The 26,297-nt window shown below is 42.7% G+C and overlaps 1 protein-coding gene across 1 annotated transcript in view; it reads right to left on the bottom strand.

Moving 5' to 3' along the window:
* LOC308298699 (glycogen phosphorylase, muscle form) overlaps window positions 1-26,297 on the bottom strand; it is a 62,350-nt gene continuing 36,053 nt past the window's right edge. Inside the window, exons 9-20 of the mRNA XM_080742344.1 lie at window positions 25,492-25,584; window positions 18,755-18,901; window positions 17,071-17,234; window positions 15,134-15,248; window positions 13,328-13,429; window positions 12,691-12,838; window positions 11,010-11,068; window positions 10,345-10,486; window positions 9,459-9,666; window positions 8,006-8,140; window positions 826-892; window positions 1-380 (exon numbers count right to left, since the gene is read on the bottom strand). Coding sequence (XP_080598470.1) covers window positions 231-380; window positions 826-892; window positions 8,006-8,140; window positions 9,459-9,666; window positions 10,345-10,486; window positions 11,010-11,068; window positions 12,691-12,838; window positions 13,328-13,429; window positions 15,134-15,248; window positions 17,071-17,234; window positions 18,755-18,901; window positions 25,492-25,584 — 1,530 coding nt within the window. The 3' untranslated portion in view covers window positions 1-230. The remainder of the gene's footprint in view (window positions 381-825; window positions 893-8,005; window positions 8,141-9,458; window positions 9,667-10,344; window positions 10,487-11,009; window positions 11,069-12,690; window positions 12,839-13,327; window positions 13,430-15,133; window positions 15,249-17,070; window positions 17,235-18,754; window positions 18,902-25,491; window positions 25,585-26,297) is intronic.

The raw sequence follows: 26,297 nt of genomic DNA, 5'->3' as shown, positions 1-26,297 counted from the left end.
ACCGTTTGGGTGCAGCTCAACAGTTAACGGACAGAAAGGATCCTCCCTGGTGTCTATATTCAGTGCATAATGGCTGTGTAAAAGGCTGTTTCCATGGATACTACTGTACGTGGTTTGCTGGTATGTGGAAAAGAATGCTCACAAGTGTAAAGGTTCAGTCATCAATAATAACTACAGAGATACTTTAAACACCGGAGGGGAAGGGTTAGAGGTTTCTGGGTGCTGCTGGCTTAGCGGGGGTCGTCGGGGGCGCCTATCTTCTCCAGGGTGGGTTCCATACCCCAGATCTCCCGGGCGTACTGGGCGATGGTGCGGTCGCTGGAGAACTTACCGCAGCCCGCGATGTTGTGGATCACCTTCTTGGTCCATTCTTTGGGATTCTGTCAAGAAATGTGGAGAGGAAGAAAATAAAAGATTTGTTATTATTAGCTAGTAGGCCTGTTGTATATGAAGCCTAATTTCTTCATTTCAACTTATTTTTTTCTCTCCTAAAATTAACACCTTACTTCCTTATACAAGTGGTGAGAAAAAGCTCACAACACATTACGTAAAATTCTGATGTTTTGGTATCATTAGAAATTAATAAAACCAAAACAACTCTGGCAAACTGTCTTTAACCCATTTACTTTTTTGAGAGTTTTGAATGTTCGCTAAATTCGAAACAAGAGCGAATAACGCTTTTTTTTTTATCCGTGTCGGTGTGGAAGCTTGCATGGACTTTAAAAGTTCAGAGTTCCATTTGGTTCCATTTGTACTCTCAGTTCCATTTGGTTTCAGGTCACAGAACGGGGTACATTAAGGTGTAGTAACTGTAAGTGTACTGACCTTGTACAGAGCACTGACTTTATCTTGACATTTGATGTAAGCCTCGTAGTCTGCAAACACCTTGAACCTGCAATACACACAATCATAGGATGTACACTGCAAGACGCACAATACACACAATCATAGGATTTACACTGTAAGACAATTCAAAGTGCTTTATAGACCAACAGCAGTATGTTTTAAACCAGTGCTTTGACCTTACAGGGAGCCAGCGTAAGGGTTTAAGAAGTGGACAGATATGCTGCACTTTCTTAATGTACAGTAAACGTTTATCATACACTCTCATCCACAATGTATGCAAGTACAAAGTTCAACATCAGAGTAAATCACATGAACCTTTAGTCAACAAGCGACAGGGTGAACCATGGTCACATGGATGGAGAGCAGAGAGGACGGTTACGGCTCCTCAAAGAAACTGTCAAACCTAGCTTCTGTCTAACCTAGGCTATAAGAAACTACTGTAGGATAGCAGCTAAACTGTCAAACCTAGCTTCTGTCTAACCTAGGCTATAAGAAACTACTGTAGGATAGCAGCTAAACTGTCAAACCTAGCTTCTGTCTAACCTAGGCTATAAGAAACTACTGTAGGATAGCAGCTAAACTGTCAAACCTAGCTTCTGTCTAACCTAGGCTATAAGAAACTACTGTAGGATAGCAGCTAAACTGTCAAACCTAGCTTCTGTGTAACCTTAAAGGGGTGGTGCCATAGTTTTTTTTTACTGTTTCTGTTTTGTATGTGTCTATGAAGTTAACATTACTCTAGATGGGGTTATAATGTGCAGATTTGTCTTCCCTGTGTATTTGTAAAAACTCTTCCTCCTAGTATAATCATAATACGGTATTATCAGGTATTATTAATACCTGATCATCATGTTTAAGGGAGAACAAAATCATGGCACCACAGGAAAACTGTGGAACCTACAGTAGCTTCTGTGTAACCTCTAAGCAACTAGGATAGCAGCTGAAGTTTTCAGATTACAGCAGAAGATTGGGAGTGAGTGTATGGTTTTAACCGCAGTCGACCTCATGCCGTCATTTTATTTATTGCTCGTTGTTTATTTATTACCGAGATGGGGGTCATGGCCATACATATAACTCTGGGGGTCCTTGACATTAAAAACTTTGAGCACCACAAAGACAGATAAAGAAACATATGTTTTCCAGAAAACCATTAGGATTTTAAAATATTTTTTTTTGTATTTTCTATAAGGATTAACTCAATATAGAGTCTAAAAGGAACTAGAACACCAGGTGTAAACTATGAACCTATAACACTGGGTCGGGACCAATTTGTGTTTTTTTTTTTACATTTTCTTTTAACTCATTTAGTGCCACCCTTTCACCACTAGAGGGCGCCCAGTGGCCATAGAAAATCCCATAGAGATATGCTGGTATATGCAGAAGCCCTGCAGCCATGACTTGCCTGAACACTTTCATCCTCTTCCTGTACAGGAAGAGGATGAAGTTAGCTTGAAGTTAGCTATTGGCTACCAAGCATTTTAGAAGCCTTATTTTCGTCAACTTAGCCATGATTAAACCTTGCACACCTCATGCATGGGAAAAAAACAGAGAAGAATGAGCTCTAAAAAATCCAATGCAATCCTGGATTGCATTGGAGTGGATTTGTGCAGTTTGTTCACAGCTTTCAAACAAAAAAATCCGATTGGAAATCCGTTCAGGCATTCTTGAGATAATCGCCATTATGTTTTACATGTTATGTAAACAAACATGGCTGCCCTGTATGTTAGATGGGGTTGTATGGGGGTGGAACATGCAAAATCGCGATTGAAATCATGTTCACTAGATTTGATGGGGTCCAAAAAAAAATTTAAATTTTATTTTTTATTTTATTTATTTTTTATATCCCGAACTAGTTTGGGATAGGCACTCTGGTATGCGATAATATATCCTGAACTAATTCGGGATAGGCACTCAATGAGTTAATTATTACATCAAAACATTAAAAAAAAAAAAGATTTTTTTAATTTCATGAAGAAAACAAAGAGAAATCAGAGAAATTCCATAAATTAGAAAACAAATGTTTAAGAAGTAGTGAAAATAGCTGATCTACAACGCGGCGTGAAGGGACACGTCGTGAGCTTGAAGATCTGCTGTCACTAGTTTGGGTCCCGGGGCAAACGTCTAATCTCTCTTTTGGGTCTCCACATTCCACACAGCAGTCTGGGAGGCAGAGAGGTGACATGTGCAGGACGCAGAGAAAGGGACAGTCAGTCCTGCTGTGTCAGTTCAGTGCACGGAGGCACAGAGTGTAGGATTACAACAAGGTCATGATGATAAGTGTCAGCAGGTCCCAGAGTGCTTATTCAGTGGTGACGCAATGTCTCTGATATGAAACTTAGGAAAGCCTCGACCAGGTACCAGGGACGTGCTGGGCCCCTGATTCAGCCTGGAAAAAAGAGTTGGAGAGACCCTCATTGCACGCAATAGAGAGAGAGCTCTCTCTATAGCGCTGCTGCTACTCAAAGATATGTGACAAAGTGACAAGCCAGTGGGCCAATTACATGAGTTATATTTCATCGTTGACGGGTGGAAACCTTGTATGTCCAAAACCGTTTGTTTTGTATTTATCATTTTAAAAATGATTCAAACTAGTGAAAACAGCCGATCTACAAGCACACAACGCCTCACGGTGCAAGGCGTTGTGTGCTTGTAGATCTGCTGTTTTCACTACTTTTGTGCGACGGCCTTGTATGGTGAAGCAGGGCTTTACTTTGCGAAAGAACGTACAAATCTGAAACTTGGAGATACAAGGTTTCTTCCCGACAGTGACGATTTACTTTGTTGGCCGCCCAGCCAACAAATTGGAACGAAGGCCGACATCTTTTTTTTTTCTTTTTCCTAATGGCCTGCCTTGACCGGCCAGGAATGAACCGGCCGTTCGAGAGTTGTCCCGCTTTTCCCAATGGCCAGCACGTCCCTGCCAGGTACAGACTGGACGAACACAGCCTTGCAATAGAGAAGGGCCGCCAACAGACAGACCCCGCTCCCAAAGGAAGACAGGCTATGCACCCACTGCATGCATAGATACGTTCCAAACCGCACACTCAGGTCTTCTAGTGCTGACCTAAACGATGTGCCTACCATGAAATATAAAAAATATGGTGAAGCAGCTTTCTGCTTCTACGGACCGAAAGCTTGGAATAAACTCCCACTACACCTAAGACAGGCAGCCTCTGTGGAGAGCTTTAAAGCACAGCTCAAGACCTATTTCTTTACTGTATTCATGTGCATGTTTTGCTGTTACGCACTTGAGCTTCATTTTCTGCTCTGTAAAACTCTTTGAGCTGCATTTCATGTCATGAAAGGTGCTGTACAAATAAAGTTTTTTTATTATTATTATTATTATTAAAATGTGCTGGAAACAGAGTTGCACTTTCTAACCATCTGCCCACTATGCCAAGACCGCAGAGACAAAGGGTGCGTTCGGAAATGCGCACTCAACGCACTGGTGTGCCATGTTGTCGTTTGTTTATTCGGTGCACTTGGTGCGTTGTCGTTCGGAAATCCAGTGCGCGGTGCACTGGTGTGTTGAGTGCACGCACTCACCAACCCTACTCAGAAGATGGGGTTTGGCGGTGTGGTGGTGTGGTGCGGTGTTCTGATTGGTTGGTTTCCATGGCCGTGTCTCGAATGCTTCTCAGCTGTGAACAATGGAGGAAATGACCGCAAAATACAGCACTTGCAGCTTAATTGGTCGTTTGGGCTTGATAGTTTCACACACATCAACATGTAAATTAACAGCAGGTATGCGAATGTTGTGAATTAGACCTACATCTCCTAATAGCAACGTTACGTTAGCATACTCAGCAACTGCTGCTTTTCAGAAAGTTTACCTTCAGAGTTCAGAGTGAAAAAGCGAGCAAGCACACAGCTGCCTGTTAAGACTGGTCGTTCGTAAATAAGCCACACTGAACGCACTCTCCAAAGTCACGCCCACTGCACTCACTACACTGAGCACACACCCGGTGCGGGTTTCCGAACGCACCCAAATATACTCCCCACAGATAACACCCAAAGTGAAATTGAAAACATGACCAATGACAAAATACCTACTGGGAGAAATACAACAATGTGCGAACACAGCAGCAAGATGTGTGAATGTTTCAATAAAAGAAGACTACAACCACCCTAAGGACTATAAACCATGGATTGACATCTAGACCTGCTGCACATACAGTATGAAACATCTAGAGCTACTGCACATACAGTATGAAACATCTACTGTACATACAGTATGCAACATCTAGACCTGCTGCACATACAGTATGAAACATCTACTGTACATACAGTATGAAACATCTAGACCTGCTGCACATACAGTATGAAACATCTAGACCTACTGTACATACAGTATGAAACATCTAGACCTGCTGCACATACAGTATGAAACATCTACTGTACATACAGTATGCAACATCTAGACCTGCTGCACATACAGTATGAAACATCTACTGTACATACAGTATGAAACATCTAGACCTGCTGCACATACAGTATGAAACATCTAGACCTACTGTACATACAGTATGCAACATCTAGACCTGCTGCACATACAGTATGAAACATCTACTGTACATACAGTATGAAACATCTACTGTACATACAGTATGAAACATCTAGACCTACTGTACATACAGTATGAAACATCTAGACCTGCTGCACATACAGTATGAAACATCTAGACCTACTGTACATACAGTATGCAACATCTAGACCTGCTGTACATACAGTATGAAACATCTACTGTACATACAGTATGAAACATCTACTGTACATACAGTATGAAACATCTAGACCTGCTGCACATACAGTATGAAACATCTACTGTACATACAGTATGAAACATCTAGACCTACTGCACATACAGTATGAAACATCTACTGTACATACAGTATGAAACATCTAGACCTACTGTACATACAGTATGAAACATCTACTGTACATACAGTATGAAACATCTAGACCTGCTGCACATACAGTATGAAACATCTAGACCTACTGTACATACAGTATGAAACATCTAGACCTGCTGCACATACAGTATGAAACATCTAGACCTACTGCACATACAGTATGAAACATCTACTGTACATACAGTATGAAACATCTAGACCTGCTGCACATACAGTATGAAACATCTACTGTACATACAGTATGAAACATCTAGACCTGCTGCACATACAGTATGAAACATCTAGACCTACTGTACATACAGTATGAAACATCTAGACCTACTGTACATACAGTATGAAGCATCTAGACCTACTGTACATACAGTATGAAACATCTAGACCTACTGTACATACAGTATGAAACATCTAGACCTACTGTACATACAGTATGAAACATCTACTGTACATACAGTATGAAACATCTAGACCTGCTGCACATACAGTATGAAACATCTAGACCTACTGTACATACAGTATGAAACATCTAGACCTGCTGTACATACAGTATGACACATCTACTGTACATACAGTATGAAACATCTAGACCTGCTGCACATACAGTATGAAACATCTAGACCTACTGTACATACAGTATGAAACATCTAGACCTACTGTACATACAGTATGAAACATCTAGACCTACTGTACATACAGTATGAAACATCTAGACCTACTGTACATACAGTATGAAACATCTACTGTACATACAGTATGAAACATCTAGACCTGCTGCACATACAGTATGAAACATCTAGACCTACTGCACATACAGTATGAAACATCTAGACCTACTGCACATACAGTATGAAACATCTAGACCTACTGTACATACAGTATGAAACATCTAGACCTACTGTACATACAGTATGAAACATCTAGACCTACTGTACATACAGTATGAAACATCTAGACCTACTGTACATACAGTATGAAACATCTAGACCTACTGTACATACAGTATGAAACATCTAGACCTACTGTACATACAGTATGAAACATCTACTGCACATACAGTATGAAACATCTAGACCTGCTGCACATACAGTATGAAACATCTAGACCTACTGTACATACAGTATGAAACATCTAGACCTACTGTACATACAGTATGAAACATCTACTGTACATACAGTATGAAACATCTACTGTACATACAGTATGAAACATCTACTGTACATACAGTATGCAACATCTAGACCTACTGTACATACAGTATGAAACATCTAGACCTACTGTACATACAGTATGCAACATCTAGACCTACTGTACATACAGTATGAAACATCTACTGTACATACAGTATGAAACATCTAGACCTGCTGCACATACAGTATGAAACAGAGCTGCTGCCTTTAAACACACATTAAATCAGATTTCTTTCTTTGTACCCAAAGCTATTTGTACCCTTTATACCCTTATATTGTAGCATTATACCCTGTATATATAAAATGAAAAATTACGACATAGCTCTGTTTACACAATGCTGTACCCTCTCTCCAACTGTGTACATGTTCCCCATTTTCAACTTTTTTTATTATGTTTTGAAACTTGCTTTGGCATTAGTCACTGCTATTCTTCCTGGGGTCAAATTACAAAATTGACAAGTAAACCTAAAACAGTAATTATTCAATAACTAAATACACATTGACAGTACCTACCATAGAAAACAAACTAATACAAAGTAGTGAATTATTTGGTCCTCTTCCCTGAGCCAAGCCTGAAGCTGACCGCATACCCAATGGAAACATGACAATAAAGCCCCTTTGAATTGAAATTGAATTGATTGAACTGTCATTAATACCAACCTGTCATTGTGCAGTAGCATGTTGACATATCAACATGGCCAGATCAAGTCAAACCATGACTAGTCAGATCTGGCCTAGAATATCACCTGATTTCAACCTACATAAATCCTGCCCACAAAAACGGACGTCCTGGATTAATCAGAGAGGGTCCAGATAAATATCATAACTAGTCAGATATGTCACAGAATATAACCTTACATGCTCGTATTTCACATTACATTACATTACAAACAATAACAATAATCCTCTCAAACAAAAAAGTCCATATGACGTCCTGATAATGTCGTCAAGATCATCCCCATATGGGCTGAGGACGTTTTCATGAAGTAATTTGGCTTGCAGGGAATCTGTCATGGTGCAATAACATGCTGACATACTAACATGTCATGTTGACATACTAACCTGTCATGATGCAGTAGCATGTTGACGATATCTTTGAAGAGATCGGGCTGCTCAGGGCTGAAGAACCCGGAGGAGATCTGGTCCATGGCCTGCTTCAGCTCCGGGATACGATTGTAGTACGACATGGCATCATATCTGGTGGGCACATGACATTATTGTAGTCATTAGAACAGTGTTTCTCAACCACTGTGCCTGGGGACCTTTGGTGTGCCCCTGAGAAGGGTCAGGTGTGCCCCTTGAAACTGTTTGAAAGCCAGTATTTGTATTTATCATTTTAAAAATGACTTAAACTAGTGAAAACAGCCGATCTACAAGCACACAACGCCTCGCGTGCGAGGCGTTGTGTGCTTGTAGATCTGCTGTTTTCACTACTGTTGTGCGACAGCCTTGTATGATGAAGCAGGGCTTTACTATGCAAAGAAATATACAAATTTGAAACTTGGAGATGCAAGGTTTCTTCCCGACAGTGACGATATTTACACCCCCCGTATTATGTTGGTGTGCCCATGGATTCTTGGGACATGAAAAGTGTGCCCATGGATTCTTGGGACATGAAAAGTGTGCCCATGGATTCTTGGGACATGAAAAGTGTGCCCATGCAGAAAGGGTTAGGGTTGGGATGGTTCAGAAACACTGCATTAGAACATGGCATCATATCTGGTGGGGAAATGTACTGTCATTCTAAATACAATATGTTGTTCAGTATATCTATTGTATTAACTGATGAAAATGTTCGAATCGAATTGAATCATTAGCTGGTGAATCGCAATCGAATTGTAATCGTGAGGGCAGTGTCAATGCACACCTCTAATGTCCATGTATGGGCATTCCAAGATATAGGCTTACTGTAATATTGATGACATCAGGGATCTCCATATATGGACATGAATAGTGAATTAATTTGACACATTTTGACTTGAACAGGGAACATTCAAATGTTAAGACGGAATTCATTTGCAAAGTGTGACTCGCGTCACTTCAACCGTTGTTGCACTGGCCGTTGCGAGGCGTTGTGAGCTTGTAGATCTGCTATTTTCACAATTTCTGCCTCTAATATTTGACAATTTGGCCCATGTTTAATTTGTAATTTTAGAGGTATCAAAAAGTCCTTAAATTGTCACTTTAGAAATGTGCATAAACCCTCTCTATACACTTAAACTCTATGTTGGTTTTTGTTTACTGTTGAGTGAGATTATTGAATGCTTTAACCAGTGAAAAATAGCAGATATACAAGCTCACAGCACGGCACCGAGTGCCGCGCTGCGAGCTGCCTTGTAGATCTGCTATTTTTTGAAAAAGTCATGAAAATGTGTGCAAAAATAGCAGATCTACATCTCGTATATCTGCTATTTTTCAATAGTTAAAGCATAAACTAATGATACACAATACTGTGTACCCTTTCTGAATGGGTTAAGCTAATGATCTGGGGACCCCCTACAAAATAATGTCTCACCCCTTCTTGTCCAGGGCCTCCACGTCGGGCACCCTCATGCCGAAGATGAAGAGGTTCTCCTCGCCCGCCTCCTCTGCCATCTCCACGTTGGCACCGTCCATGGTGCCGATGGTCAGCGCCCCGTTCAGCATGAACTTCATGTTGCCCGTACCCGACGCCTCGGTGCCCGCAGTGGAGATCTGCTCCGACAGGTCCGAGGCCGGGATCACTGGGAGAGAGACACCCAGACACACACACAGAGAGAGAGAGAGAGAGAGAGAGAGAGAGAGAGAGAGAGAGAGAGACCGAGACACAGAGAGAGAGAGAGAGAGAGAGAGAGAGAGAGAGAGAAGGAGAGAGAGACAGGGAGACAGGGAGACAGAGAGATTGAGATGATATATTCCAACCTGCTTTCAGTCTCCTAAAGGGTCAGCTACTACGCCACGCAGATACGGATCCAGTTGGGGTGTCTTGCTAAAGCAATAAGCCACAAGAGGCGAGTGGTTACCGGGGTATTATTTAGGGGCGGCCATAGCTGAATGGGGAACCAGTTCCCCTGGTTGTCCCTGGTTCGATTCCCGGCCAGGATAGCAATGTCGATGTGTGTCCCTGAGCAAGACTCTTAACCCCTAATTGCTCACGCGCTCCTTGTGGCCTGAGAAGCAGCTGGGTTGGGCTGCAAATACTGAATTTCCCTCGCGGGAGGAGTAGGTAACTATTATTATTATTAACTATTATTATACACCGGCTGAGAGGCGTTGGGAAACATGAGGTGTCAGCCAAACCTCACATCGCGGCACTCGGTGCCGCAATGTGAGCTTGTATATCTGCTATTTTTCAATGGCTAAAGCATTCAAAAATTCTAGGCCTAAATGGGTTACAACTATGAAGGTGAAGGCTAGCCGACCTTTCTCAGCCAGCGTGACCTTGTAGTTCTCCAGGAAGATGACCTTGAGACGGTCCCCCACCACGGGGTCCACGTTGACCACGTCTCCGATGGCCGTGATGAGACGGATGATCATCTTAGCCGTGTGGTACCCTGGAGCCGCCTGCAGGGGGCGACATGAAGCATCACTACCACAGGGTTCAGAATGAACCAACACTACTACATGGAGCGTCACTATAATTACATGGTCTAATCGCGATTATTTGACATAATCGTCATAAACATTTAATGTTAAAATGTAAAAAAAAAAAAAGAAAAAAAAAGAAAGTTCATATAATTTCATTTTCAAAAATTGTGGAAATAGCAGATGTTATGTGTCATATGTGTCATGTACAACTTCAAAGCCTACAAGCCTAACAGAAATGTAATTGTCAAGAACAAAAACACAAAAAGAATCGCAATTATTTCAGTGGCAATTAATCGTCATGAAAAATGCCACAATCATGACAGACCTTACCGTAATCAGTAAAGCTTACACCAAAACAAAGTAGGACACGACCAGAGACAGTTTTCAAATACATGTAGTGGAGTAAAAAGTACAATATTTGGATCAGAGATGTAGAGGAGTAGAAGTAAAAGTATTGTAAATCGGAAATACTCAAGTAAAGTACAGTAATATGCTTTACCTTTCCTCCAATCATAATGGTCCTGGGGGTCCAGGACTTGTTGGGTTCCTTCTTGATGCCTGATTAAAAAGAATACAAATAAAGTATTTATGAACTCTGATGTCACCATGTTATGAGTATGTTGTCAATACAGTGTGTGTGTGTGTGTGTGTGTGTGTGTGTGTGTGTGTGTGTGTGTGTGTGTGTGTGTGTGTGTGTGTGCGTGCGTGCGTGCGCGCGTGCGTGTGTGCGTGCGTGCGTGCGTGCGTGTGTGTGCGCATCTTTGTTTAACACAGAACAGAGAGAACATGATCCCTTAAACACACATCTCTCATGTCACACAGTTCAGTCATATAACTCAAGAATGTATTGAACCAATGTTTTATTACAGAATGTGTGAATATAATGGCGTTTGGACAATCATTAACCATTAAGAGCAGGGATATAGAAACATGATAACGCAAACAGAACATAACGAGAAACCAGGGACGCATGCGCAGAGGGAACACAAACTTGGGTGACCTTAAATAACCCGTCCAATCGGTCAGCTGATGTATGGGTGTTACGTCACAGTGTATTTACACCCACATACAGTAGTAATGTGCATGTGTGAAACCTCTCCAGTTCTTACTACCTTAACTAGTCTTGTGAGCAACGCACCATTAGTGCACAGACGACTACCTAAGAGTTGAATGTGGGCAAAACTAAAACTGCTCTTTAAACACAACCCAAACTGTACTGGTGTTGATGTGTTAGTTTGACTCTTTCCCTGGTCATTCACAAGAGTTATATCCTATGTTGGGGGCGTTGCTTTTCTTTTAAATCCTGACTTCTGACTTGGTTTCGGCAGTGATTGCGAACCGTAAATGCATGTTCGACCCCAGAACTACTCCATCTTTCAACCTTGGCAGCCATGTTTGTTTACATATGAAGAACACATTATGGACTCTACAATATATCATGAATGCCTGGACAGATTTCCAAGCAGAGTTTTTTATTTTTTTTGAAAGCTGTGAACGGTGGTGCATGATCCATGCACTATCGTGCACGCTAAAAGGTCAGAAAGGTCCGGCAGTCTGATTCGAAAGAGAAGAAGAAATTTTGATTTATGGCAGAGTATGCGTTAAAAATCCAGAGAAGCCTTACGGTTGTACAGCGTGATGATGTTAGCTTAACGATTTTGCTGCCATTTTAAACATAGCTGAACTGCCAAACTACCAAATTGTCCTTACCTTTTAACGTGGGCACGTGCGCACATCGCGCACAGCTTTCTAAAAAAAACAATCCCATTGGAAAAAGACATATTCGTTGTCAGGCTGTATCTGCCACGGTTTACAGAAAAACTCATGTAAACGCAGAGCTGTGCGCTATGGTCCTGCGAGGGCACGTCGCGCACATAGCAGACGATATGTGCGCAGATCATATGCAGGCGGGTAAAAGAATCATAACAGCTTCCAAATAAATAAAATCTGCGTGAAAAAAGACCATGCTATGGCCGTGCAGCAGCTTCCTTGTTTACAATGCAAAAGAGTCCGAATCGATAATAATCGCGATAAACAGCGATCATACTTTTAATTGTTTCATAATGATTAAAGCTAATTACATTTCCGGGATCTACGGGCATAGCAGGTTGGTACAGCGGGAAATCTCCAGTTTCGACGGGGACAGCAGGAAATGAGTTAATGAACCAGAGAAGCCTTACGGTTGTACAGGGTGATGATGTGCAGACAGTTGAGCAGCTGTCTCTTGTACTCGTGGATCCTCTTCACCTGCACGTCGAACATGGAGTTGGGGTTGATCTTCACCTTGTAGTGCTCCTCCAGGTGCACAGCAAACTTCATCTTGTTCTCCTGAAACACCACAGCCACACACAGTAATGATGAGAGTTAAAGGACAACTTTGTTTTTTACAACAAGGGTTCATATATTAGAAGAGAAAAGAAAAGAAATGCTTTCCATCGTTTTAGCCATTTTACTGATTTTGAATTCAGTGGGTGGGAATATGTCTTTTCAGACACAATAAGCCGACAATTTCTTTATTTCTATTTTACACCAGCCCCCATAAGTCACATCTGCCCATGAAAGATCGTGGTGCATCTTGGGAATGGAGTTATTGTGTCTAAAAACACAAGTGGCAAAAACACTATTTCGCCACTTGTACGTATGCCCCCCCTGAAATCAAAATAGTTGAAAACGTTAAAACGATAGAAAGCAGTACATTAAAACATTTTAAAACTCAACCTTTCTTTTCTCTAACTCAAATCTAAAATGCGAACTAGAAAAGCAAGACTCCTCTGAGATCTATGAAGGGGAGACAAACACACAAAGGTTTTCTCTCACCTGTTTGACTTTAGCCACGTCACGGATGAAGGTATCGTCGTCCACGAACTTGAGAAGCTTCTTCAGCTGGACCAGATCACGGATGTAATCCTCTCCGATCCTCTACAAGACAAGACATGTCCTCCATTTAATATCATCACACAATCCTCTACAAGACAAGACATGTCCTCCATTTAATATCATCACACAATCCTCTACAAGACAAGACATGTCCTCCATTTAATATCATCACACAATCCTCTACAAGACAAGACAAGACAAGACATGTCCTCCATTTAATATCATCACACAATCCTCTACAAGACAAGAAATGTCCTCCATTTAATATCATCACACAATCCTCTACAAGACAAGACATGTCCTCCATTTAATATCATCACACAATCCTCTACAAGACAAGACATGTCCTACATTTAATATCATCACACAATCCTCTACAAGACAAGGAATGTCATCCATTTAAAATCATCACACAGGGAAATATATTGACTATGAGCTTGATGCTCTGAATCTTTTCAACAGTCATTTCACTGTTAACATATGTTTACCTGTGATTAGATTAGTCAAGTTATTATCCACACAGAGAAATGGTTTTGCTCAGGTCAATGCATACATTTAAGACAAGACAATAGTATAGTACAGTTACATGGTTTCCATTCCAATGGATGCTGAGGTATTTATTTTACCAAAGTTCAATAGAAACGTCTACGTGTGGACAGTGCAGGTCAGTGGTTCTCAAAGTGGATTCCAGGGACTCTGTGGGTTCCTTTATGGGGGTTGTAATGGAACTGTGCTGTACTATAACTACTATAATTAAGTCAAACAAATCCGGAAGATGCAGGACTGCATTGTCAGGAATCAGACTTCATACTTTATAGCAGAGAGAGAGAGAGACTTGTGTCTCCCTCCAGAGCTTCCCCCATCAGCCCCCAAACACCCATGTCCCACACACATTTATACATAGACAGAAGATGTACAGAGAGGTAACAACAGATGGACACTCCTTAGATGGTCTCTATTCTATAGTTACACACACACACACACACAGTCGGCATATTTGAAATAGGATTGTGTGAGTCGGCTGTTTGTAAGGGGTTTGTCAGGGAGGAACAGGTGATGATGTCAACCCTGCAGAGGGTTTAAATTGCATCATGGAAAAGAAAAGGATAGAGTCCGCAACACTGGTAATACTCAGCTCTGCTGAGCTGAGTATTACCAGTGTTGCGGACTCTATCCTTTTCTTGTATTGCCGTTTGTCCAGCACCTGGGCTAGAGTGGATTTGTGCATGCACTATCACCCCCCTTTAAATTGCATCATCTAATACATGTAATATATTAATACCACAATGATTGTTATATGGATTTTTCCACCACAGGGTCTAAATTGACCTATACATGTCTAAAACTCTGACAGTTTACAAATGGAACCAAATGGACCCAAAACACAACATCCACATGAACCCAGAGTTAAGGGCATAGAACATGACCTTCTTACCAAAGACTCTGAACCTCTAGTTGCTCCTGATGAGCAGGTTGGTGCCTTGCATGGTTTCCTCTGCCATCGGTGTATATGTGTGTGTGTGTGTGTGTGTGTGTGTGTGTGTGTGTGTGTGTGTGTGTGTGTGTGTGTGTGTGTGTCTGTGTGTGTGTGTGTGAATGGGTGAATGTAATGAATGTGTGTGTGTGTGTGTGTGTGTGTGTGTGTGTGTGTGTGTGTGTGTAAGGCGCCTTGGATAAAGGCACAATATCAAAGCACCATTCACCACGGGTACCTCTGGTTAAAGGTCAAAGGTGATAGAAGTGTACCTCAGCGATGACCTCGGCCAGGCCAGGGTTGCACATGACCAGCCAGCGTCTGGGCGTGATGCCGTTGGTCTTGTTCTGGAACTTCTCTGGGTCAACCTCGTAGAAGTCCTTGAACCTGGAGGACCCAAACACAACAAGTGGTTAAATAATACCTCTTTATTACTATTATTAACCCTAACCCTTTATTACTATCCTAACCCTACTGCAGGGGTTTTCAAAGTGGGTGACGGGGCACCCTGGGGTGCCACAGCGGCAGTCCAGGGGTGCCACGAGATCATTTGATAATATTTGGTACAAAGTTATTTTCAGTCAGTTCTAACCAAAATGGCTGTTATCTCAACGTTTTCCTTGCAACATAATCACTAAAATATTGTCACTGTCGGGCAGAAAAATATCTCCAAGTTTCAAATGTGTACGTCTTTTGGTAAAGCAAAGCCCTGCTTCATCAAACAAGACTGTCACACAAAACTAGTGAAAACAGCCGATCTACAAGCACACAAGCCTCGCATCGCAAGGCGTAGTGTGCTTGTAGATCTGCTGTTTAGTACATTTTATAGATGATACAAAACGAACGGTTTTGGACATAAAAGGTTTCCACCCGACAACGACAATATGCTATAAATATAAGGTGCTGGGAGTGAAAATTATAATGTAGGGCCCAGGGGTGCCTCGGATTCACAACATTTTTATGGGGTGCCCTGAGACAAAAAACGTTTGGGAACCCCTGCCCTACAGTAACACTACCAGCCCCCATAAGTCACATCTGCCCATGAACAATCGTGGTGCATCTTGGGAATGGGCTTATTGAGTCTAAAAAGACATGTTTAGCCACTTGTACCCATGCCACACACTGAAATTAAAATCACTAAAATAATAGAAAGCAGTAAATGAAAACATTCTAACACTCATCTTTTCTTTTCTCTGATTACAATCTAAAATATGAACCCTTGTTGTTAAAACACAGTATCTTTAATGATCTCAAAGTGGTCTTGTAAATCTGCTATCCCCCCCCCCCCCCCCTCTAATGGATGTGTACTTGAGTAAAAGTACAAAGGTATGGACATCAAAATGTACTTAAAGTACCAAAAGTAGAAAGTACTCAAGTTCAAATGACCGAAATAGATAGGGCTGAAGAGGTTAATGTATGTTTTGTAATAATAATCATAATCTACTAAGTAACTAGTAACTAAAGTTTTCTAATAAATGTAGTGGAGTAAAGGTACAATATTTGGATCTGAGGTGTAGTGCAGTAGAAGTAGAAGTATTGGAAATCGGAAATACCTAAAGTACAGAGCACTTAAGTAAAGGTACTTCGTTACTCAAATCTTACACAGTATTTTTGATGATCTCAGAGTGGATGGTTCTATAAAGCAGGGGGTCTTCAATGTTTTCAGGCCAGGGACCCCTTAGCTGAGAGAGACATGAAGCAGGGACCCCCTCTATTATTTAATGTGTGATACAGATTTTCATCGATTTCATAGATTCATTAACTTGTTTGACAGCACCGTCATCAGTCTATGTTAGATTTGTGTTGATGTGTGTTTTCTTTTTTCAGACTTTTAAACCACTTAAATCGTTGATACTTACTAAACTTCGCCTTTCACTCTGTACTTGGTCTGCTCTTTTTTTTTTACCTCTACACCAAACCTATTTGTCAAAAATAGCAGATCTACAAGCTCTCAACGCCTCGCACAAAGATTTGGTGGCCCCCTGTAGTATCTCTGAGGACCCCCTAGGGGTCCCGGACCCCTGGTTGAAGACCCCTGCTATAAAGTAAACCTCACACAGTATCCTTGATGATCTCAGAGTGGATGGTTCTATAAAGTAAACCTTACACAGTATCCTTGATGATCTCAGAGTGGATGGTTCTATAAAGTAAACCTTACACAGTATCCTTGATGATCTCAGAGTGGATGGTTCTATAAAGTAAACCTTACACAGTATCCTTGATGATCTCAGAGTGGATGCGAGCCACCCCGTTGACGGCGTGCGATCCCACGATGCAGAGATGAGCCATGTTGATCTTCTTGCAGTCTCCCTCCTCGATCAGAGACATGCGACGCAGCCGCTCCGCGTCCCCGGGGAACAGCTTGGAGATGCGCTGCAACGGCAGAGAGAGAGAGAAAGAGAGAGAGAGAGAGAGAGAGAGAGAGAGAGAGAGAGAGAGGGAGAGAGAGGGAGAGATAGAGAGGAAAAAAACTATGATTTAGAACACTGGTTCCCAAACAGTTGGTCGGGAGAGAAATCCCATAAATTAGAAAACACATGCTCAAGACGTAGTGAAAACAGCAGATCTACAAGCTCTCTTGTGAGCTATTGATTGCAGCCATGAAACACGGGGGACTGCCCATAAGTCTGAAATCTCATTAGTCCTAATTTAGTTAGGGTTAGGTTTAGGCATAGTTTTATGGAGGTTATGGTTAGGGTTTGGGTTAGGTTTAGGCATAGTTTTACTGAGGTTAGGTTTAGGTTTAGGCATAGTATTTTTCACCAGGTTAACATCGTCAGATTCTGCCTAATGGGATGCAGGAACAATGAGATTTCGGACCAACGCCATGGCACAGAAACATGACGGTGGCATCTCACGTCATGCTTCCACCTCAAGCTGGTTTGGAGCAGTCACAAAGTCACGGATGTCACAATATTGTGCGCTCAAGCAGAATTACCACTATGTTCGTATTGTTAATAAAAAAGCATGTTAATCTGATCATGTTTTGTTTTTCCTTGTATTTCCTGCCCTGGTTTCCCCCCCCCCATCTATCAGTTGTGACGTGCTTAGCTGCACTAAAAGACCTCTCGGACAATCAGGTAAAACTAAGCACGTTATAATAATGATAGATGGACTGATGCACAGTTTGGGGGAAAACCAGGGCAGGAAATCCAAGGGAAAACAGAAAATGATCGGATTAAAATGCTTTTTTATTTAACAATACGGAAGATAGGGGAAGATTCTGCTTGAGTGGCCCATAATGTGACATCCGTGAGCCTCCAGTAAGCACTTCACTTTCTAAATCTGAACGTTTGTGTAAATGTACGTGTTTGTGCGTTTGTGTAAATGTACGTGGCAACTTAGCTAAACTGCTCCAAACCAGCTGGAGGTGGAAGCATGACGGTTGTGAGGTATGACCGTCATGTTTCAGCGCTACAATGATTGTAGGATAAAATTACATCCACGTGGAATACACTCATTTACTTAAACAACTTGTTGCCGACGGAAACAGAAACCTTGTATCTCCAATTTACCAGTAAACGTTTTAATATTTTGTCTCCGCTGATGTCTGCTCATGGACCTCTACCGTAGCTCCATGTGTGTCCTGTTGATCTAACAGACCTCTAGCGTACCTCCAGGTGATCTAACAGACCTCTAGCGTACCTCCAGGTGATCTAACAGACCTCTAGCGTACCTCCAGGTGATCTAACAGACCTCCAGTGTACCTCCTGTTGATCTAACAGACCTCCAGCGTACCTCCAGGTGATCTAACAGACCTCCAGCGTACCTCCAGGTGATCTAACAGACCTCCAGTGTACCTCCTGTTGATCTAACAGACCTCCAGTGTACCTCCAGGTGATCTAACAGACCTCCAGCGTACCTCCAGGTGATCTAAAAGACCTCCAGCGTACCTCCAGGTGTCTCCTGTTGATCTCGTAGACGATCTCCAGGTGGCGTGGCAGCAGGTTGTGGAACAGGTCGATGGGCCAGCGCTCCAGAGCCTCGGGCAGCACCGTGTGGTTGGTGTAGGCACAGGTCCTCACCACAATGTCCCAGGCCTGAGACATAGAGGTAATAACATTATACACAGGTCCTCACCACAATGTCCCAGGCCTGAGACATAGAGGTAATAACATTATACACAGGTCCTCACCACAATGTCCCAGGACTGGAAATATAGAGTTAATAACATAGATCGAAGGAGAACGCATCAAGTACAGTGCTGGTCCGTTTTACTAAGTGGTAGGGCATTAACCCACACATTTATTCAATCAACTTGATTACATAAGTCGACTCCCATCAGGGAAAGTCGAAAGTTGAATAATAAAAAAGTAGAGACATTTTAGACTGCATGCCTAGGTGCGTGTTTCATGTAATCAATTCCCCAAATGTGTTATTTTGGGGAGCGCTCAGCCTCAGCGCATGTTTCAGTTAATTCGTACCTCTTCTTTGTTGGCTGGTGACTGTGGTGAGACGCGTGGTATATACGCTCCTAGCGTGGTGAGACGCGTGGTATATACGCTCCTAGCGTGGTGAGACGCGTGGTACAGTATATACGCTCCTAGAGAAACTTCACCCGGCCGCCGCAACGGAGGGCATTGCACGTTGAGAAGTTGAACAGCTGACTGAAGGCTACACGCTTCATCGCTTCACTCCTACAATACAAGCTCACTCACATTGCTTTGCGCATGTGCCCGTTATGAGAGCGTCACAGCGAGACACGCTGTGAGCTTGTAGATCATCTATTTTCAAATAGCCTGGCTATAGGGCCAAATGTACTACTATGTCTTATAATAATAGTTGATATTGAATGTCTGTTGTCAAGATCAGAAGTTGCTCAGGTTGAACAGCAGCAGTGTGTCAGTGTGGTTTCTCCGCCTGGCGTTGCCGTCCTGAAAATCGCCAAGCTTAAACTGCCTATTGTGGCCAGGGTGCCACGGCACCCACTTTGAGAAACCCTGGTGTAGAGCGACTCTTTGCCATCACCACACATAATGGACAGAGTATACAGTACAGGGACGCGCTGTGACGTTGTGAGCTTGGAGGTCGGCTATTTGCAGTGCGTGATCCCACACTGAACTAAGCATAATCAAGTGAATACTGGAGATGTGGCGTAACGGCAGGGGTGAGATGCCGTGGGCTCGGTTGGGCTCGGAGAGCCCAGACTTATTTAGCTGCATGAACGCGCGCCTCACATGCACGCACATGAATCATCACGTCACAAATTTAGAGGGGCACCAACACCCCAAAAATCCATATCACACCACTGTGTAACGTCATGGATTTCTACACAGAGAGGGCAATTCTTTCAACATAAGATGCTGCATTCAAGTTCAGGAGAGTTTGGACAAGGCAATTCTCTTGAACGCTGCCTTCAGGTATGGCATGGAAAGAGGGGCATTTGCATTTCTTTCACCATAGTAAAAACTGCATTCATGGTCTGGAGAGGGCACTTTTTACAGACGGATAAAATGGCAGGGGCTCAAGCCCCCTTTGATGTCTATGTGTGCACGTGCCTGATACATTGTATAAGACGGTTTTCTTGTGAAAATAGCAGATCTACATGCTCAAAACGCCTCGCATTGCGAGGCGTTGTGAGCATGTAGATCTGCTATTTTCACAATTTCTGCCTCTAATATTTGACAATTTGGCCAATGTTTAATTTGTCATTTCAGAGGTATTAACAAAATCAATAACCAAAGACAATGCATAGCTATTTTTTCCAGGACCTTCCAGGGCCCTTGATCAATTCCAAAACGTTTCCAGTACTTTTATCATTTTAAAATATTTCCAGGAATTTCATGAACGTGGGAAACTCTATACTCAACAAATACTCAAGTTGCAAAGTACATTTTAAAATATTCATGTTTAGTTTAAGGTTTGTACATTATTTGTTTAGAATGCTATTATCACCTTATTCTGTATGTACCGTATAGCCCCTTTTCCACTGCAAGGTGGGACCAGAACCTTCAGGAACCTGAACCTATTTTTCATTTTTCTGGTTCTGGTTTTGTTTCCGTTGCACACAGCCCGGTTCCAGACAAGGTTCCTGGAACCTTTTTTAGGTCCTGCTCCTGAGGTAGAACTAAACTTGAGTTCTACCTAGGAGGGGCCAGCAGCGCTGCTGCTCTTTTTTTGGGACCTTCCCAGTTAGATCTGGTTATATGGAAACGTAAGCAGAACTTGGTCCCGGAAATTCACTTCTTCGAAGTTCTTGTTTCTTGTTTCAATACCTTTAAAATGACAAATTGTCAAATATTAGAGGCAGAAATTGTGAAAATAGCCTCGCATGTTATACAAAATGTAATGCCTCAACACTTAGTGCTCATAGGGTGGGGGGGTCCCCAGTTAAAATTAGGGATGGAGCTCGAAAAAGGGCACGCTACAAACCCGATAATAAATGTATTGAGTAGCCGGTATCAATAAGCTTCAAGCTTGTTATCGAGCATAGCGGCCCATGACGTCATGTTTAAACAATCAAGACGAGGCGACCAAGAAGTTATTACAGTACTATTCATAATATAAAGCCATGATTTAACACTTATTGCACACTAATGAATGATTGTTTTTCTGGGACCTTCCCAGTTAGTTCTGGTTATATGGAAACATAAGCAGAACTTGATCCCGGAACTTCACAGGTTCTTGAAAGTTCTTGGTTCTGGAAAGTTCTGGTTCTAGTTCTGGGTTGGCCCTACAGTGGAAATGGGGCTTATATTTGCACTTTCATATAAATATATTTGTACTTCTTTCTCACCCCTGGTCCCTCATCTGAACTAAAATAAACCTCTCTCTCCTCCACTGTGTCTCTCTGTGAGACAGCTCTGTACTATATAAACCTCTCTCTCCTCCACTGTGTCTCTCTGTGAGACAGCTCTGTACTATATAAACCTCTCTCTCCTCCACTGTGTCTCTCTGTGAGACAGCTCTGTACTATATAAACCTCTCTCTCCTCCACTGTGTCTCTCTGTGAGACAGCTCTGTACTATATAAACCTCTCTCTCCTCCACTGTGTCTCTCTGTGAGACAGCTCTGTACTATATAAACCTCTCTCTCCTCCACTGTGTCTCTCTGTGAGACAGCTCTGTACTATATAAACCTCTCTCTCCTCCACTGTGTCTCTCTGTGAGACAGCTCTGTACTATATAAACCTCTCTCTCCTCCACTGTGTCTCTGTGAGACAGCTCTGATAAACCTCTCTCTCCTCCACTGTGTCTCTCTGTGAGACAGCTCTGTACTATATAAACCTCTCTCTCCTCCACTGTGTCTCTCTGTGAGACAGCTCTGTACTATATAAACCTCTCTCTCCTCCACTGTGTCTCTCTGTGAGACAGCTCTGCTGTGTCTCTCTGTGAGACAGCTCTGTACTATATAAACCTCTCTCTCCTCCACTGTGTCTCTGTGAGACAGCTCTGATAAACCTCTCTCTCCTCCACTGTGTCTCTCTGTGAGACAGCTCTGTACTATATAAACCTCTCTCTCCTCCACTGTGTCTCTCTGTGAGACAGCTCTGTACTAAATAAACCTCTCTCTCCTCCACTGTGTCTCTCTGTGAGACAGCTCTGTACTATATAAACCTCTCTCTCCTCCACTGTGTCTCTCTGTGAGACAGCTCTGTACTAAAATAAACCTCTCTCTCCTCCACTGTGTCTCTCTGTGAGACAGCTCTGTACTATATAAACCTCTCTCTCCTCCACTGTGTCTCTCTGTGAGACAGCTCTGTACTATATAAACCTCTCTCTCCTCCACTGTGTCTCTCTATGAGACAGCTCTGTACTATATAAACCTCTCTCTCCTCCACTGTGTCTCTCTGTGAGACAGCTCTGTACTATATAAACCTCTCTCTCCTCCACTGTGTCTCTCTGTGAGAAGCTCTGTACTATATAAACCTCTCTCTCCTCCACTGTGTCTCTCTGTGAGACAGCTCTGTACTATATAAACCTCTCTCTCCTCCACTGTGTCTCTCTGTGAGACAGCTCTGTACTATATAAACCTCTCTCTCCTCCACTGTGTCTCTCTGTGAGACAGCTCTGTACTATATAAACCTCTCTCTCCTCCACTGTGACTCTCTGTGAGACAGCTCTGTACTAAATAAACCTCTCTCTCCTCCACTGTGTCTCTCTGTGAGACAGCTCTGTACTATATAAACCTCTCTCTCCTCCACTGTGTCTCTCTGTGAGACAGCTCTGTACTAAAATAAACCTCTCTCTCCTCCACTGTGTCTCTCTGTGAGACAGCTCTGTACTATATAAACCTCTCTCTCCTCCACTGTGTCTCTCTGTGAGACAGCTCTGTACTATATAAACCTCTCTCTCCTCCACTGTGTCTCTCTGTGAGACAGCTCTGTACTATATAAACCTCTCTCTCCTCCACTGTGTCTCTCTGTGAGACAGCTCTGTACTATATAAACCTCTCTCTCCTCCACTGTGTCTCTCTGTGAGAAGCTCTGTACTATATAAACCTCTCTCTCCTCCACTGTGTCTCTCTGTGAGACAGCTCTGTACTATATAAACCTCTCTCTCCTCCACTGTGTCTCTCTGTGAGACAGCTCTGTACTATATAAACCTCTCTCTCCTCCACTGTGTCTCTCTGTGAGACAGCTCTGTACTATATAAACCTCTCTCTCCTCCACTGTGTCTCTCTGTGAGACAGCTCTGTACTATATAAACCTCTCTCTCCTCCACTGTGTCTCTGTGAGACAGCTCTGTACTATATAAACCTCTCTCTCCTCCACTGTGTCTCTCTGTGAGACAGCTCTGTACTATATAAACCTCTCTCTCCTCCACTGTGTCTCTCTGTGAGACAGCTCTGTACTATATAAACCTCTCTCTCCTCCACTGTGTCTCTCTGTGAGACAGCTCTGTACTATATAAACCTCTCTCTCCTCCACTGTGTCTCTCTGTGAGAAGCTCTGTACTATATAAACCTCTCTCTCCTCCACTGTGTCTCTCTGTGAGACAGCTCTGTACTATATAAACCTCTCTCTCCTCCACTGTGTCTCTCTGTGAGACAGCTCTGTACTATATAAACCTCTCTCTCCTCCACTGTGTCTCTCTGTGAGACAGCTCTGTACTATATAAACCTCTCTCTCCTCCACTGTGTCTCTGTGAGACAGCTCTGTACTATATAAACCTCTCTCTCCTCCACTGTGTCTCTCTGTGAGACAGCTCTGTACTATATAAACCTCTCTCTCCTCCACTGTGTCTCTGTGAGACAGCTCTGTACTATATAAACCTCTCTCTCCTCCACTGTGTCTCTCTGTGAGACAGCTCTGTACTATATAAACCTCTCTCTCCTCCACTGTGTCTCTCTGTGAGACAGCTCTGTACTATATAAACCTCTCTCTCCTCCACTGTGTCTCTCTGTGAGACAGCTCTGTACTATATAAACCTCTCTCTCCTCCACTGTGTCTCTCTGTGAGACAGCTCTGTACTATATAAACCTCTCTCTCCTCCACCGTGTCTCTCTGTGAGACAGCTCTGTACTATATAAACCTCTCTCTCCTCCACTGTGTCTCTCTGTGAGACAGCTCTGTACTATATAAACCTCTCTCTCCTCCACTGTGTCTCTCTGTGAGACAGCTCTGCTGTGTCTCTCTGTGAGACAGCTCTGTACTATATAAACCTCTCTCTCCTCCACTGTGTCTCTGTGAGACAGCTCTGATAAACCTCTCTCTCCTCCACTGTGTCTCTCTGTGAGACAGCTCTGTACTATATAAACCTCTCTCTCCTCCACTGTGTCTCTCTGTGAGACAGCTCTGTACTATATAAACCTCTCTCTCCTCCACTGTGTCTCTCTGTGAGACAGCTCTGTACTATATAAACCTCTCTCTCCTCCACTGTGTCTCTCTGTGAGAAGCTCTGCTGTGTTGACATTCTAAGCAGGCCGCACGACTCATTTGCATACTTAATAAATGAATGTTTCTGAGGTTACCACGGCAACCCTTTGTTTGATGCCCTTACGCTGTGAACTATGGGTAATTCCCTCCAGCGAAGTCTGCATCGGCGCAGACTTAAAGCCCTGTTATGTAACAGTTTCTAGTGAGAACAAAGGTTTTGTCCAAGCTGTATGGCAGAGCAGTGGTTCTCAACCTGTGGGTCGGGACCCACAGGGGGGTCCCCAAGTTATTTTTAACTTAATGTGCAACATTGTTTTCTCACTCAACAGTAAACAAACCAACATAATGTTTTAAGTGTATAGAGGGTATCTGCACATTTCCAAAGTGGCAATTTAAGGACTTTTTAATGTAATGCCTCAACTCTTAGTGCTCATAGGGTGGGGGGGTCCCCAGTTAAAACTAGGGATGGAGCTCCAAACAAGGGTCTGCTATAAACCCGATAATAAATCTATTGAGTACCCGGTATCAATATGCTTTGGGATTATCAAGCTTGTTATGGAGCATGATGTCATGTTTAAACAATCAAGACAAGAAGCGATAAAGACATTATTACACCACTATTCATAATACAAATCCATGTAACACTTATTGCACAGTAATGAATGATTGTTTTAATGATATTTAATGATAATATGTTTTACTTGCATACGTGTGTGTGTGTGTGTGTGTGTGTGTGTGTGTGTGTGTGTGTGTGTGTGTGTGTGTGCGTGCGTGCGTGCGTGCGTGCGTGCGTGCGTGCGTGCGCGCGTGCACCTCCTCCCAGGTCAGGTGCTCCAGGTCCACTAAGATCCTCATCAGCTCAGGGATGGCCAGGGCAGGGTGGGTGTCATTCAGCTGGATGGCCACCTGGGGGCAGCGGAGACACATCAACATTATGATGATGCCTTCATAATGTGTTTACATTAAACTCTGAAGCCATGAGAGAGTGAACATAAAAATAAAAAAAAACAGGAAACGGGCATGACACCTTCTGGAAGCACTAGTTACATAATGAGCCATTAAAGGAGTAGTTCACCTCCAATATTCAATTCAATTCAATTTTATTAACTCATTTAGTGCCACCCTTTCACCACTAGAGGGTGCCCAGTGGCCATAGAAAATCCCATTTCCCATGCTGGTATATGCTGAAGCCCTGCAGCCATGACATGCCTGAACACTTTCCTTTGTGCATGTACAGGAAGAGGATGAAGTTAGCTTGAAGTTAGCTATTGGCTACCAAGCATTTTAGAAGATCTATTTTCGGCAATTTAGCCACGATTAAACCTTGCACACCTCATGCATGGGAAAAAAACAGAGAAGAATGAGCTCTAAAAAATCCAATGCAATCCTGGATTGCATTGGAGTGGATTTGTGCAGTTTGTTCACAGCTTTCAAACAAAAAAATCCGATTGGAAATCCGTTCAGGCATTCTTGAGATAATAGCCATTATGTTTTACATGTTATGTAAACAAACATGGCTGCCCTGTATGTTAGATGGGGTTGTATGGGGGTGGAACATGCAAAATCGTGATTGAAATCATGTTCACTAGATTTGATGGGGTCCAAAAATATTTGAACTA

This window comes from Nannobrachium achirus (assembly GCF_963921795.1).
Source record: "Nannobrachium achirus genome assembly, chromosome: 14".
Lineage (NCBI taxonomy): Eukaryota > Metazoa > Chordata > Actinopteri > Myctophiformes > Myctophidae > Nannobrachium > Nannobrachium achirus.
This window is presented reverse-complemented; position numbering and strand designations above follow the sequence as displayed.